General features: G+C 38.7%; 3 protein-coding genes and 1 long non-coding RNA gene across 4 annotated transcripts; all 4 read left to right on the top strand.

Annotated features, from left to right (window-relative positions):
• Window positions 1–112: 112 nt before the first annotated feature.
• On the top strand, window positions 113–2,967 carry LOC145202663 (uncharacterized). The gene is made up of 2 exons (XR_013853312.1): window positions 113–435; window positions 663–2,967. It is a non-coding gene; the product is annotated as an uncharacterized LOC145202663 (long non-coding RNA).
• A 2,477-nt stretch (window positions 2,968–5,444) lies between these two features.
• On the top strand, window positions 5,445–6,134 carry LOC145238974 (uncharacterized). The gene has a single exon (XM_080102271.1). The coding sequence runs from the start codon at window positions 5,445–5,447 to the stop codon at window positions 6,132–6,134; it is 690 nt and encodes a 229-aa protein (XP_079958397.1).
• A 2,191-nt stretch (window positions 6,135–8,325) lies between these two features.
• On the top strand, window positions 8,326–9,117 carry LOC145238973 (uncharacterized). Its single transcript, XM_080102269.1, has one exon. It carries the CDS (start codon window positions 8,326–8,328, stop codon window positions 9,115–9,117), a length of 792 nt encoding a protein of 263 aa, XP_079958395.1.
• A 2,659-nt stretch (window positions 9,118–11,776) lies between these two features.
• Window positions 11,777–13,979, top strand: LOC145238972 (cuticlin-6-like). The gene is made up of 7 exons (XM_080102268.1): window positions 11,777–11,876; window positions 12,000–12,089; window positions 12,217–12,429; window positions 12,643–12,775; window positions 12,817–12,968; window positions 13,076–13,239; window positions 13,456–13,979. The coding sequence occupies exons 1-7, from the start codon at window positions 11,834–11,836 to the stop codon at window positions 13,642–13,644; spliced, it is 984 nt and encodes a 327-aa protein (XP_079958394.1). The 5' UTR covers window positions 11,777–11,833; the 3' UTR covers window positions 13,645–13,979.
• Window positions 13,980–15,321: the final 1,342 nt, after the last annotated feature.

The following is a 15,321-nucleotide window of genomic DNA, read 5'->3' as shown; positions in this document are numbered from 1 at the left end:
ATGTTTTGTGAAATAGTTTTAACGAATCCGAAAAACAACGAAATCGAAAACGCACAAAAAAAGAAAATCGATTTTGTATCAAGCAATAACCTGTAGTTTCTGGAAATTTTGCACTCCGCTAAGAATTCGAAAGTCAGTGTATGCGTAATGTTACAGCGAGAATTAATTGTTCCGCTTGGCTGATTTAAGTTCTCCTTTATTCGTGACGTATTGAAATATTCATCCGCGACAGAGCATGTGCTTTGAACGCCACGTTTTTGTGAGCTGCGTTAGTTGCTAGGTTTGCAGTCAATTTAAGTGAATTTATCCTAATTTCTTGTGACTATTTTGTTTATAGTGAAACTGTAAATGTTAACAGCAATAGCAAAAATGCTGAATCGTCAGTTGTGGAACCTCTAGCCGCAGGCTAGTAAAGCCCTGGTTACCCAACAGTTGGTATGTTTATGTTCTTATTTGATTTGTGTTTAACTTGTGTTAATGTATATTCTTACCGTAACTGGACTTATTACAAGTAATTTGGAAGTAATCTAATGTAAAATATGACCGATTGATGTAGATTTAATTTGAAACCTGTGTGTACTGTTAACACTGCTTATTGTGTGATGGCCGCTATGACGTCATAATGTGTACGTCTGGCTTATGTATGTTATTTGTGGTTACAGAAAAACCGTTGCCGTTGCTATTGACGTTTTCGTCTTGGTTTATTCGTCAGCGTTGCCTTTTATCGCCAAAAAAGAACATTCGTTGCAAATGCAAGAGTGGGTCGTCTTGGAGGACAGGCTGTAGGACCGGCGCGTTTTACAAAAAGGGTTATCTAGTGTGACGAACGGCGCAGGGCCAGGCTGCGCACCTAGCGGTCGTTACACGTAATGTTGACTACTTTCGGCGATTATTAGCAGATAATAGGACTGCTAGCCCAAAGCGGTTTTTGTTTTTGCCTCCAGGTGTTTAATTGGTTCTTCGAAACATGTCTCAACAGGGGCAGCTCGTGCGAGGGGGCTGCGGAGCTGCAGCACCCCCAGTATTTTTACTTGACATTCCTATTCCAAGTTGTTATACCAAACAATCTTTACATATAGTTTTTATGTTTGATCAGTGTATACTAAGAATAACTTTTATGGCATTAATCGGCATTTTATTAAAATAAAATTAATAAAAATTTTGTATGATTTAAAAATTAAAATAACAATAATAATAAGTTATCTATGGCGGAGCTGCAGCTCCAGTTTCGTGACGTTTCATGACGTTTTCAGTTGTGCGCATGCGCACTTGAAAAAGCTACATGCCGGGCGAAATAGGCGAGAGGGGACTGTGGCTCGCGCAGCCCCTCCCGTGACGTAGCGCTAGTTGTGTTGTCTGCTTCGCGTCAGTGAGCTCCAAAGCCAAACCCGTGTACTGTGTTTTTAAGTTCGACAGTGAGTGCAGTTAAATAATTATTTTGCTATCATTAAATTTATTGTTTGACTGTTAGTCGTGACTTTTTAAGATGACTGTAAGTGGGTTTCAGTTTTTACAGTTATCATTGAATTGAATAAGTGTATCTAACACCTTGAAAAAGAAAAAAGGTCATCTAACACCTTTTAAAGTCACAATTAACCTTTATAATAAATAACTGAATTAAAAAGATTTATGAAAGTATGGGACAAAAAATCTGCTACTCAAATGTCATGCAGGAATAAGAAACAACAAGAAATACTCAGTTTTAGTTCCTAATGCTACCAAAAAAAAATTAAATTTGTGACTGTGAAGTTAAATGCCTCACTGAAATTCAGGCAATATCAAATGCAGAACAAACAACTGCAAGCAACAGGAATTTTGAAATGAAGACAAAAAAAGAGTGAAGACAATTTAAAGTGTGGATTTCTTAACACACCATGTGGACAGTATTTGCAACCAAGTGCAATCATGTGTATTGATATAATGGACATGTACTGTTTGTCTAATCTAAACAGTAGCTGCTAAATTGCTTCACAGGAAGTGTTTCTTAAGATTGAACATTCTACAGACAAAATCTTAGTGACACCAAGCACGTCCTATTGTTGACAAAGAAAAGCTAGTTACTCAAATGAAAATGTTTCTGTAGATCTGATGTTCATGATTACTTTGAAAATAATTAATCTAGAGATGATGTTTTGACAAGTTAAATTACTAGGATGAAAAATCCTTTTTGCTGTTTTCATAATTCCTTCAAAGGCAAAACAGTTCTTTTTAACACTGAAAAAGATGCCAATTTTTCTAAGGAACACCAATATTTCCAAACGACTTGCACTTGCAGTGCTAGTACTAAATAGAAAAACAGTTTCTTAGTTATCATTTGGGATTAAGGAAGAAGCTATCAATTATCATGCCCAAACTATAACTTCATGATTCATTTTGGTTGGAAAAAGGAAGCACAAGATTTAATAATATGGTTTAAATTTAAGTGAGAGTGTTGTAAATTTTAAAGCTTGAAGGCGTTTTGCACTTAAAAAAGAAATTATAAGCTATTTGCCAGCAAGCAGCAATTATAGCAGTTAAGAAACTAAAATACAATTAATAGTCTGTACACAAAAATTCAAGAAAGATGTTTAAATGAACAAGTTCTGAAACCAATGTAATGTGGTTGTTAAATTTGTTAGTTATGATACCAATAAAAAGCTGTATGGCTAGTTTTTTTTTGTCACAATAATCTGTGAAGTGTCATAGAATATGTTGAAAACGCTGACTGTGGCTAAATTTACTTAAATGAAACCTGACAATTTTTGTTGTCGAACTGAAATACTTCGACCTTTTTCGACTCATTTATATCTATTTTTTCTATTACTTTATTTTCTATATTCCTGTTGTGTTTTACCGTATTTACAACCGCTTCGTTTCGAAGCTGTGCCACGTGTGCTTTTGTTTTTCACATTATTACTGAACGTTATTGTGTTTGGCCCGTCGCTGTGCAAGTAAACAAAATACACAAATGATGCCGTCTGCTGTTTACACTCGTGTACATTATTGCGTAACAAAAATTACGTCACAATGGAGTTGCTAATTAAGATTTGTATTACTTGTTTTTCTGCACAAAACAAATGGCTAGAAAACTAGAAATGTAGCTTTTCAATATATTGCCAACTCGTATATATTCAGTAGAGGGGGGGCAGCACCCCCACAAATTTTAGGCACGAGCCGCCACTGTGTCTCAACAAATTGTTTGATTGCAAATTGACAACAAAACAGAATTCTGGAGTCAAAAGAAATAAAACTTTGGCTGGACAGGATTTAGACTAATATTTTAGTTCTAATCATAACGATACTAAAATATGCTAGATTTTCTAAATTGAAATATTTACCGTAGGCCTAGACCAGGGGTGGGGAACCTGCGGCCTAAAGGCCGCATGCGGCCTATTAGGGCACCAAGTGCGGCCTTCGATGTCAAAATACATTTCAGGATGTTGATATTACGGACTGCACCATACGCTGAAATATAGACGAAAACGTATTTTTGGACCTTTATTCCACATTATTGATTAGTTCTAGGGCAACGATTTTCAAACTGGAGCCAATGTCCCATAGTGGTCGACAAAGCAATTTCAGGACTACTGAGAGCCCAAGTTCTACAATCTTACTTGTGTTGCAAAAGAACAATTGTTTGCGCACAATCGTTTGTCTTAAACTTGTCTGTGATGTCACAAGCTGCTCTTAGATATTTAATTTTGTAAAAAAGCGAGTTTACAGGTAAAATAAATCCTGAATGTTGTAGTGATGGTGGAAATGTAGTGAGGAATTTTATTCAGCTTGGGCCGTAAGTCCTACAACTCTACGAAAAAGTTTGAACACCTCTGCCCTTGGCCTGGGAAATAGTCTATGCGGCCTAAACGAGTATCGATAAACCGTTTCGTGGCCTTTGTAAGCAAAAAGGTTCCCCACCCCTGGCCTAGACAAAAACGAAACGCCAAACGTTAAGCAAGATTCACACCAGACGCGGTTGGCGGATAGCGACGCGTTTTTGCGTTCGCCGGCAAGCGACGGGTTATTCACACCAGACAGCGAAATGCCGTGACGGCGTGATTTTCTCGCGCTAGACTGCTGGATGGAAAACTTGATATTCGGCGGATGTTCGACTTGTTTACGATACATTTCTGAGTGATTTCGGTCTTTTTGTTTGTAGGTGGATTGTTTTATTGTTATTTGCCAGAAAAATAAGAATGGAGTCAATGAAGTACTGATAGTATTGGTACAAATTGTCTTGTTTTAATTGTTTTTTGGATGTTTTTTGCAAATTAGTTTGTAATGGCCGTTTAATTTTTTTGTAAACAGTTTAAAATCAAATACTGAACACAAACATACTAAAATTTTATTACCAGTGGTTTCAAGAACTTTTATTTACAGCTTTTAGATTATTCTTGGGTGGTCAACTGGTCATTTTTTATGAAATAATTTTGTAATTATGTAACCACTACTTGGCAAAAAGAAAAAGTAGGCTACAAGAGAGGTGCTGCTTTTGAAATCTTACCAGGATGGAAACACTATTCATATGAGCCTATGTGCAGGTGAATTTTGGTATAAATTCTAAATGTATTGCTTCTTTAACAACTATGATTTGTTGCAGAACTGTAGGAACTTTTCCTAATCTACATGTCTATGTCTGATTCAGCAACTCCAGTGCACCTGTTCTATAAACTTCATGGCAGGAAAAGAAAATGTTGTGTATGGATTTCCATGTTGGTATATTTGAATAAAAATGTAGTTTCTGCTGATCAACTGTTTCATGTTTCCAAAGTTTAAGACATGAATTTGTGACATGTTTGTCAGACTATAGAAAGCAATTTCCCTATGAAAACTTCATCAAACATCACATGGCAAAATGATGAATTTACAAACTTCAGAGAAAGAGATGCCACAAGCCAACGAATACAACTTTTTTCCTCACATTTGACACCATCTAGCATCATTGTGATTGTGCAACAATGTGCAAGTTTATGCACATGCATCTTCTTACATTTAAGCTATTTTGTGTGTTGTTATATGATTGTTTTCTTTGCATTTCTGCAATCTTGTGTTTTCTAAATTGTGTTCATTTATGTTATTGCTTCTATATTGCCAACTTTGAAACGTAAAGTGTCTGTAAAACAGGAAAGTGTGTTTCAACAGCAATGACAGAAGTAAACTAAATCCAATATTGCTGTTGCAACTGTTTTGGGAAACTTTTACAGTGGGATGACGATCAACATTTTATTTTGTCACAGAATAAACTAAACAGAATTTCGTATCAAGTTTCTTAAGACTGTAGCGTATCTTTAAATTACACGCGACTCGCGACAGTGCTTGCGATGTTGGATTGTGTGCACGCTTCATTCTATTCAGTGTCTCGCAATAAACGGACGTAAAACAAGCGTGCCTACAAATGGTGACCCCGACGTGAGCTATTGAGTTGTTTTTGCTGGATTTGTAGGCTAGCTATAAATCAACTCACAGTCATGACAGAAAGCAATGTGACATCAGTTGCAGTCAAAATTCCACCCTTTTGGCCGCAAGATCCAGAGCTATGGTTTTTGCAGGTGGAAGCACAATTCACCGTCAGAGGAGTAACCCAATCACTGACAAAGTTTAATCATATTGTTTCTGCTGTCACTCCTGAGATTGCCTCAGTGGTCAGAGACATTATTAAGCGTCCATCTAGTGAGGAACCCTACGAACAACTAAAGAATGCTTTGTTGCGAAGAGTAGGTATGTCACAGCACCAAAGGCTGCAAAAATTTCTTCGGCCTGATGATCTAGGGGACCGCAAACCTTCACAAATGCTACGGGACATGGAACAACTACTGGGTGACGTGGAAGCTAAACAGATTCTTCGTGAGGTATTTCTACAAAGGCTTCCAGCAAACCTACGAATTGTTCTTGCTGCACTAGATTTGGATATAACTGAGCTTGCCGAAAAAGCCGACAGCATGGTTGATCTAGTTGACCCACAGCCTCTTTTAGCAGAAGTAGACCAACTACAACAAGATGTTGCACTGCTGAAACGCAACACAGCATTTTCAAACAGGCGAAAATCGCAAAGAAGCACGTTTCCCACTTTGTGTTGGTACCACAGACGCTGGGGGGATAATGCAAGAAAGTGTGTTTCGCCTTGTAGCCGCAAGGGAAACGTGGAGACCAGCCACTAATGGCGGCTGGTGCCGCTGGTCATTTTCGCCGCCTTCTGCATGTAACTGACCAAGCAACTGGTCGGACATTTTTGGTTGATTCTGGTGCCGCAGTAAGTGTTATTCCTGCAAACCGGATAGATCGCAATACTTGCCAACGAAACCTAAAGCTTGTTGCAGCAAACGGAAGTACCATTGCAACATTTGGCACCAGAAAAATTAACCTCAATTTAGGTTTGGGTGAAATCTTTTCATGGAATTTTATCATCGCCGAGGTCACGCAGCCGATTCTTGGCGCCGATTTCTTTCGACATTTTGGTTTACTTATTGATCTCAGTCGAAATAGATTAATAAATGCCAAAACATTTGACAGCGTCAAAACTGGCATTTCTAACACTGCCGCGCTTGGCTTGTTTGCCGCAACCAACAACAGAAATGAATTTGAAGCTATTTTTATGGAATTCCCAGCTTTGCAAAGTGCGGTATACAATGATGCTTCCTTGAAACACAACGTCAAGCACTACATTGTTACCAATGGTCCTCCCGCTTATGCCAAAGCTCGTCGGCTATCTCCAGACAAGCTAAAATGTGCTAAAGCAGAGTTTCAAAACTTGTTGGATTTAGGGATTGTTCGCCGTTCATCAAGTACATGGGCCTCTCCACTGCACATGGTGCTCAAAAAGTCTGGCCAATGGAGGCCATGTGGCGATTACCGCAAGCTTAACAAAAGCACTATTCCTGATCGCTACCCAATTCCTTTAATACAAGATTCTTCAGCTAATCTACATGGTGCGACAATTTTTAGCAAGATTGACCTTGTCAGAGCATATCACCACATTCCGGTTGCTAAAGAGGATATTTCCAAAACCGCAATTATCACCCCTTTTGGATTATTCGAATACACACGAATGCCCTTTGGCCTCTGCAATGCTGCTCAGACCTTTCAGCGATTTATGGATGAGGTGTGCAGAGGTTTAGATTTGTTTTTGTCTATCTCGATGACATTTTGGTTTTCAGCCCTTCGGCGTCTGCTCACCGTAGACATTTGCGTTTGCTTTTCAAACGGCTTCAAACCTATGGGATTGTTGTGAATCCTGACAAATGTGAATTCGGATGCACAACAATAGCCTTTTTGGGACATCAAATCACCACCCAAGGCATTTCTCCACTCTTAAACAGGGTGGAAGCCATCCAAAAATTTCCTCAACCAACGTCCAAGAAAAGTCTAAGAGAATATTTGGGACTAGTAAATTTCTACCATCGTTTTGTCCCTGGTGCCGCAAAAATTTTGCATTCCCTGCACCAAGCACTTACAGGCACAGAGAAAACTTTTAAATGGACAGAGGATTGCACAACTGCATTCAAGGCATCAAAACAAGCCCTGGCAAAATCAGTGATGCTTGTTCACCCTAAGGCTGACGCGCCTACACGAATCACAACAGATGCACTGCGGTTGGCGCTTCACTGGAACAACGCCACAACGGGGAATGGAAACCAATAGGTTTCTTTTCAAGAAAACTTAAACCCGCAGAAACACGGTACAGTACATTTGATCGCGAGCTTCTTGCTATTTATTTATCTATTCGCCACTTTCGTTATTTTGTTGAAGGCAGGGTGTTTGCTATTTTTACTGACCACAAGCCCTTAATTCATGTGTTCCAACGAAACTCTACTGCATTGTCACCTCGACAAGTTCGCCATTTGTCGCCAATGCTACAACATCATCTGCAATTGATTTCGCTCAAATGGCACTTGCACAACAAAATAATGAAGAAATTATTGCATATCGCACCTCGGTCACGTCACTTAATTTGTGTGATGTACCTTTGTTTGGAACAGAGTTAACGATTCTTTGTGATATTTCTAAAGGGTACCCCCGTCCTGTTGTACCCTATGCGTATCGTCGCCAAACCTACGAGGCGATTCATAATTTGTCACATCCAGGCATACGTGCAAGTCGTAACTGGTCTCAGACCGTTTTGTATGGCATGGTTTGAACAAAGATGTTGGTAACTGGGCACGAACCTGTCTACAATGTCAAAAAGCTAAAATCCAACAACATACAGCTGCTGCTTACAGCTCTTTTTCACTGCCAACCAGAAGGTTTGCTGATATACATGTGGACATTGTCGGACCTCTTCCCGTTTCTCGGGGATGCACTTACTTGTTCACGTGCATCGACCGATTCACTAGATGGCCAGAAGCTTTCCCCATGACTGACGCAACAGCGCAGTCTTGCGCAAGAGCTCTACTCTCTTGGGTCTCACGTTTCGGAACGCCCCAGACCATTACTTCAGATAGAGGTCGTCAGTTCGAGTCAACACTTTGGGCCAACCTTAGTATGTTATTGGGTGCCCATCGACAACGAGCAACCTCCTACCATGCCCAATGTAACGGCATTGTGGAACGAATGCATCGTCAGCTAAAAGCCGCTTTAAAAGCACGCTTAACAACCACCGATTCGATGGACCATCTTCCACTCGTACTGCTCGGAATGAGATCTGCTGTTAAGGAAGATATTGGATGTTCAACCGCCGAATTGGTGTATGGTGGTACACTACAGTTGCCCGGGGAGTTTTTCACGTCGTCAACTGAACCACAAGATCCAACGTCGTTTCTCTCAAAACTACGAGAAACAATGAGGGATTTGCGACCGACCCCGACAACCTGGCATCGACATTCTCATAACAGAGTGCCCAGCTTATTACGCAATTGCAGTTTTGTTTTTGTTCGAAACGATGCGCACCGTACACCCTTACAATGTCCCCATGACGGTCCATTTAGAGTTATTCAAAAGCACGCTAAATACTTTTGTCTTGAAATTAATGGGCGACAAGACACTGTGTCAATTGACCGTTTAAAACCCGCCCATATTGAACAAAGTTTTACGTCGCAAGAATTTACCAATCGTGTTGTACCTGTTTCTCCTCCTATCGTATCTCCCCATCCAACAGTGACGCGCTCTGGTCGTGTTATTAATTTACCTTTGCGTTATCGTGTATGACTTGAACACTGGTGGGGGGTATTGTAGCGTATCTTTAAATTACACGCGACACGCGACTCGCGACAGTACTTGCGATGTTGGATTGTGTGCACGCTTCATTCTATTCAGTGTCTCGCAATAAACGGACGTAAAACAAGCGTGCCTACAAGACGTAGAAACACTCAATATGTCGAGCACATTGACCCAGTTTTCTTCGCAACAAAAGTCGTTGACGCTAACCGCATTGCCGGTGTGAAGGGTCAACGTCGCGCCAAACGTTACGCGAAAAATCCGCCGGCGCTGACATCGCTAGCCGCAACCGTCAACCGCGGCTGGTGTGCAGAGCCCTTTACGCGGAAAATCCGCCAACAACCGCCGGCGCTGACATCGCTAGCCGCAACCGTCAACCGCGTGTGGTGTGCAGAGCCCTTTACGAATCCGAAAAACAACGAAATCGAAAACGCAAAAAAAAAAGAAAATCGATTTTGTATCAAGCAATAACCTGTAGTTTCTGGAAATTTTGCACTCCGCTAAGAATTCGAAAGTCAGTGTATGCGTAATGTTGACTACTTTCGGCGATTATTAGCAGATAATAGGACTGCTAGCCCAAAGCGGTTTTTGTTTTTGCCTCCAGGTGTTTAATTGGTTCTTCGAAACATGTCTCAACAAATCGTTTGATTGTAAATTGACAACAAAACAGAATTCTGGAGTCAAAAGAAATAAAACTTTGGCTGGACAGGATTTAGACTAATATTTTAGTTCTAATCATAACGATACTAAAATATGCTAGATTTTCTAAATTGAAATATTTACCGTAGGCCTAGACAAAAACGACTTTTTTACAAATTGAATAATGTTCTACATTTCATACCAATTGTGTTAACCTTTTTTGCTCTCGCACCCAGCTGTCATAAAATTCCATTATAACCCTTGCCTACAAAAATTGACAGAAGACGAGCCCTTATTCCGTAGGGCCTACGGCGTAGGCTATATAGCCTTATACCTTAGCACACAGCTTAACCCGTGTTAAGAGTGTGTGTTCTATATTTAATGTAAAAAATAGCAGCAAACATTGATCTTATATCCTTTTGCACAAAATCACGAGCAGGGCCTCCAAAGTTTATTTTTTCATCAGATGTCACAACCTCAAACGTTGGAGGGTGCTTTCAATATCAGGCAAAAGACATTCGAGGCATAATTTCCAATCCGTTCCTTACACAGGGGAACAAACCAAAAACAAGCGAAGTTGCTTGCTAAAACACGAAGCGTACGGTTATGTTTGTAAGCAGACGCGTTGAAAACCTGCGTTATTACCATGCGTGACTGTCGTTTATTACCACAAAGCAAAATGTAAACTGTTATCATTTATCAAACATATATAGCCTACTGTAGCGGCCTCTCTCACTACCGTTAGGCAAATAAACACACATAGGCCTACACCAATATTGTTGATTTGCACTTACGAAATACGTAACGTGGAGAGGCCTTAATCCGAATTAAAAGCTGTTGGTAAAATTTCGATGTATTTCGTCGAACAGGACTATTTTGAGGAGAAGGACCCACAATTATCTTGGTTTCGATTCGAAAATAACCTGTTTTTCGTGCTCAGTTGGCTATAAAAGTGCTATGTGCAATGTTCAAATCAGTTTATGATTTGATTCGACGTATTTGCTAAACGTTGTGTTCACACTGCGACGAATTAACGAAGATGAAATTTATATTACTTGCCGGAGTGTTGTGCTTTTTTGCACTCAGTGGAAATGGTGAGAACTTTATCGTATTTTAGTCAAAAAGTGTGATTACTTTTTTAAATTTCAATGACAGTTTACATTATCGATTCTCTTTCGATGTAAACGTGATTGTGTTGTTTAGTATTTAATGACAAAACAAAAAAATAATGTTTTATACTACGTATTACCGAAATGAAACATTATTATAATAATGTATGTTTATATATGTTTAAATAGCACTGAGATGTTGGGTGTGCGAAAATGCAAGAAGCGATGCTGATTGTCTGAAGAAAGGGCATCTCCAACAATGTGATATTAATCAGGTACATAAACAAGAGTGACATATCATAAAACATATAATAATATATCGCCATATTTTTATTTGCAGCAAGCTTGCCAAACAGAAGTTCGAAGAATTCAACCCGGAGTTTTGGTGACAAAGCGATGTAAACAGACTTTGGCCTGTGGCAACAACTTTCTACAGGTATCGCAGCTAAATATTATTTTATTGCTGTTTTTGGTTCGTGGAAATATGAATTTAATGTAGCAATTCATCAAATAATCGTATAAAAAATAATAAAAATCGTTGGTCCTTCTTTTAAAATATCATCAAAAGAACTGTTGAACTATGAAGACGTGTAAACAAAGCTCCTCATTTTTTAGAACACTAAACCTGCATGGTTTCCTACACAATGCAACGTAAAGTCACCAAGTTCAGTCTGTCGATGTTGCTGCAATGAAGACCAGTGCAACTTACAAATTGATTGTAATTCAGGTATAAATTTCTTACCACGCTAATGGACCATGAATACAATTGAGTAGCATTGAGCTTAATCATTGTTATACTTTGACTCTAAGAAGTTAATTGAAATGTAGGAAGAAAGAAAGCATAAGGGCACATTTTTTATTGTCATGTTAACCCAAATGTGTTTTGTACAGGGATTTCCCCATGTGGGCCATTAGGTACACCAGTCAACGGAAGACGTGAGTGCAAATTTGATGAAAATATGAACGAAAGAGGCAGTGTATGTTCCTTTACCTGCAATCCAGGTAGAGTTTTTTGTTTACAAAACCTTTTTGCCATTATTCTGCTGAGTGTAATCACTTAATACGACAATTTTCATACAATGTACTTAAAACAATCAATTTAAATTCGAGAAACTCAAATTTCAGGGTATGAGTTGGTTGGAAGAAAATCAACAACTTGCGTAGCAGACGGTGCACAAACTTCGATGTGGAGCGACCCCGTCCCACAATGCACTGGTATGTTACACGCACCTTATGGCAATATATTTTACTAGTAACAAAGTTTGGCGCTGTTGTATTAAAGTCGACCAGAAGTAAAATAATCACAACCCGGTCTGTTAACCAAAACGACGATGTTTTTCAGAAATAAAAGAACCGTGTTCAACACCTCATCCAGTCCAAGGTGGAACTTATAAATGCTCAGACAACGAATTTAGCCTAGACAGCAAATGTGAAATCGTGTGCGATTCCCCCGACATGATAACCTACTCAAGAAGCCCAACCCATACTTTTACATGCCAGGAGAAGACTAACGAAACAGATTGGGATTGGAGTACAAAAGACAGTTGTTGTGAAAGTAAGTACTTGTTATAATATCAATAAAAAAGCACAATTATTCTTAGGCAATGACAAAAAAATCAACAGAAATGTAAACAAACGTTAGATAAGCTACTACAAAATTAATAACAAAATCTTAAAATATAAACCTTCTATTTTGTCAGGAATGGCTGCAGATTTACTGGGCTTAGATTTTAGATTAAAAAGTATTTTTTTACATTTTTATTTTCAGAGCCTTGTCCTCCGCACGCGTTTATGGATGCCATTTTTGTTTTGGATTCTTCTCTTTCGGTGGGCCGTCAAAACTGGAAGTCAATTGTTAACTTCACGGCGTCTGTGATGAAGCAAGTAGTTTTGGGAAAAAAGTTTAAAGCTGAAACTAAAACATTCTTTTCTAATTTTACAGACAGTTTGATGTTGACTCCGACACTTCTCGTTTCTCCGTCCTGCAATTCGGATCGTTTCCTAATAGAAATTCCGCAATTGATTTCAACAAGTTTGCTGGAAACAAAACAGGACTTGTACATGCCGTTGAGACCTTTGAATTTAGAGCCGGAGGTGGGTAAAAGTGGTTAATGATGTTACAAACGTTAAAGGGTTTTGTTTGAAAATAGTAAACCGGCCTTGACCTGTTTCCTGAATCTGTATGATGTGTTATTTTGCAGGAACTTATATTGGCAGAGCTTTAAACTATGTTCGCGACACACTTTTGCAACCTGAAAGGGGCGACCGACCTGATGTGAAAAATGTTGTTATTGTTGTGACTGATGGGGCTTCAGAAGACAACGTTGAAGCCATTTCACAACAGATACGTGCCGACGACGCTGTGGTAAGGAAAAAGTAATTTCGTGCACGCAATCTTGTTGATATGTTTAAATGCACACAGACGTTTGAATCAGCTTAATTTCCACGATAATATTTACAGTCTGCAGCAGTAAGACGATTTTAATAGTTCCATTTAGGTCTTATGTCATTTCAAAGTCTATGACCAGTATAGAGAATAGGGTTGACATTGTCAAATATTTAACCATTTACAATGTTTCAGATGTACGCGATAGGAGTGAAACCGACTCAACGAAACGATAATTTAGATTTGGAACAACTTGAGAAGATAGCTGGCTCTATCGATCGAAGATTTGTGGTAGACGATTTCCTCGCACTGAACGAGCAGTTTACGACAACTTTGAGCGAAAGTCTTTGTGGAAGCCCTTGTAGCTTAAAGATACGTCTTTGAAGTCAAGTAAAAGTTTCTTGTCCATTCATTTCATAAATGTCTAATCACAAACCAAACAGCTTCCTGTATGTGAATTTTGTTAACATTGGTCTACGTGTATTTTATTTTTGAAAATGCATTCGCTTGCTTTCTTATCTGCGTTGCTTTTTTGCTCCCTATACTATACTCGGCTGTTCTTATCGTATTTACATACATTTTATCTAAGTTGCATTGCAATCGAATTTATATCTGTTTGAATCTATTTTATGGTAAATGGTCTTGGTACAGTGCAATTGTGCAGTTTCTAACAGACAACATACCTATACATGTGTGCTGTACTGCAATAAAAATGGAAATAAACTATATGAACTACAATTTCCTATTATTTTGATTTGGGCTACTTAAATTTCCGTTAAACTTTAAAAAGCAGCAAATCATAATAACTCAGTCACGACGAAGACGGCACAACTATTACCATTTTAATCATTTGTTGAAACATCTATAATTTGGTTTTCGTCAGTTTTGACAATGTTCTAAACGTAAATGCCCCCAAAATGGTTTGTTTGTTACCCGGTAAACAGAAACAGAAATTTTGGAAACCTGTTTACCGACATACTGATTAAAATTTCGTCAACCACATTCACATGAAGTTCAAAAAACAAAATCTTGTTTCCAAAAATATCTTTGGTACGCAGCCGGGGTGCCACTCCTTGGGATTTTTCACAAGATCTTGAGATTTTAGTTGTGAGCTTGGGATCTTGGGAAAAACCTTTGAAACCTTTTTTGGTATTATGTGTTGGATAAGTAATTTCACTTTTTGCTATTGTTGCCAACGACAATCTTCTTCAACTACTAATTAGATCTTTTGAAATGACGACTTGTGTAATAGAACATCATTTATTTAACGTTTGAGACTTTGCCAAGTCCTTAACTAGCAAACCAAGTCTGTACTGGGCTATTTTTGATGTCATAACTGGTCTTTATCTGCACTATATGCACGGTTCAAGAAATATAATAGGCCTAACACAGGAGGAAAAATCCTTTGCATTTATTGACTTTTTTGCTGGTTTTGTAGCAATTTGCAGTAGCCAAGGGACGATTTTTATACAAGTAACGAGGTTTTTAAGCTAGTAGCGTTAAACACTAAACTATTGCATATTTATAATGCATGTGCCAGTTAGGATTGACATCGAATTATGTTTTTTTGTAACACAGTAACAAACGTTATGCACAAAGGCAATGCGTTTAGAAATGAAAGTATGTATAATTAACTCGATTTGATCATCTATGAATTTTTGCTCAAATCTTGGGATTTTTCGCAAGTAAAATGGATAACTGAAAATTGTCAGTGGCAGCCCTGGTACGCAATAGGGTATTTTACAGTTTATTTGATATGTAAGGCCCAATTACACATGCACTTGCCTCTGTTCGATCCAAAAATTGCCGCAAGATCCCAACTTCGTTCATGTTTACTTGTTTGACCACAAAGAATGAATCCTCTCTATAACCTCATTTCTAATTCGCTGATGTGACACATTTGCACAGAGTTAATAATATATTTTTTCACGACGTGGTTTCGCTCAGCTGCATGACACCCATAAACAATATTTTATAACTGTAGCCTACACTGCTTAGTAAATTCCCGTCACACCGGGTTAGAGTTGTAAAATTCGGTCCTGTGTCATCTTCGTCGTGACT

The sequence above is a fragment of the Phallusia mammillata genome, chromosome 7 (assembly GCF_965637545.1).
Source record: "Phallusia mammillata chromosome 7, kaPhaMamm4.hap1.1, whole genome shotgun sequence".
NCBI classification, from domain to species: domain Eukaryota; kingdom Metazoa; phylum Chordata; class Ascidiacea; order Phlebobranchia; family Ascidiidae; genus Phallusia; species Phallusia mammillata.
The sequence above is the reverse complement of the archived record's forward strand: the minus strand, read 5'-3'. Positions and strand labels throughout refer to the sequence as shown.

Bases quoted from the DNA above. Each gene is read 5' to 3' on its own strand.
- LOC145238974 (XM_080102271.1), top strand. From the start codon at position 5,445: ATGACAGAAAGCAATGTGACATCAGTTGCAGTCAAAATTCCACCCTTT.
- LOC145238973 (XM_080102269.1), top strand. From the start codon at position 8,326: ATGACTGACGCAACAGCGCAGTCTTGCGCAAGAGCTCTACTCTCTTGG.
- LOC145238972 (XM_080102268.1), top strand. From the start codon at position 11,834: ATGAACGAAAGAGGCAGTGTATGTTCCTTTACCTGCAATCCAG. The intron at 11,877-11,999 runs GTAGAGTTTTTT...CTCAAATTTCAG, and splicing joins TTCCTTTACCTGCAATCCAG to GGTATGAGTTGGTTGGAAGA. The intron at 12,430-12,642 runs GTAAGTACTTGT...TTTTATTTTCAG, and splicing joins AAAAGACAGTTGTTGTGAAA to AGCCTTGTCCTCCGCACGCG.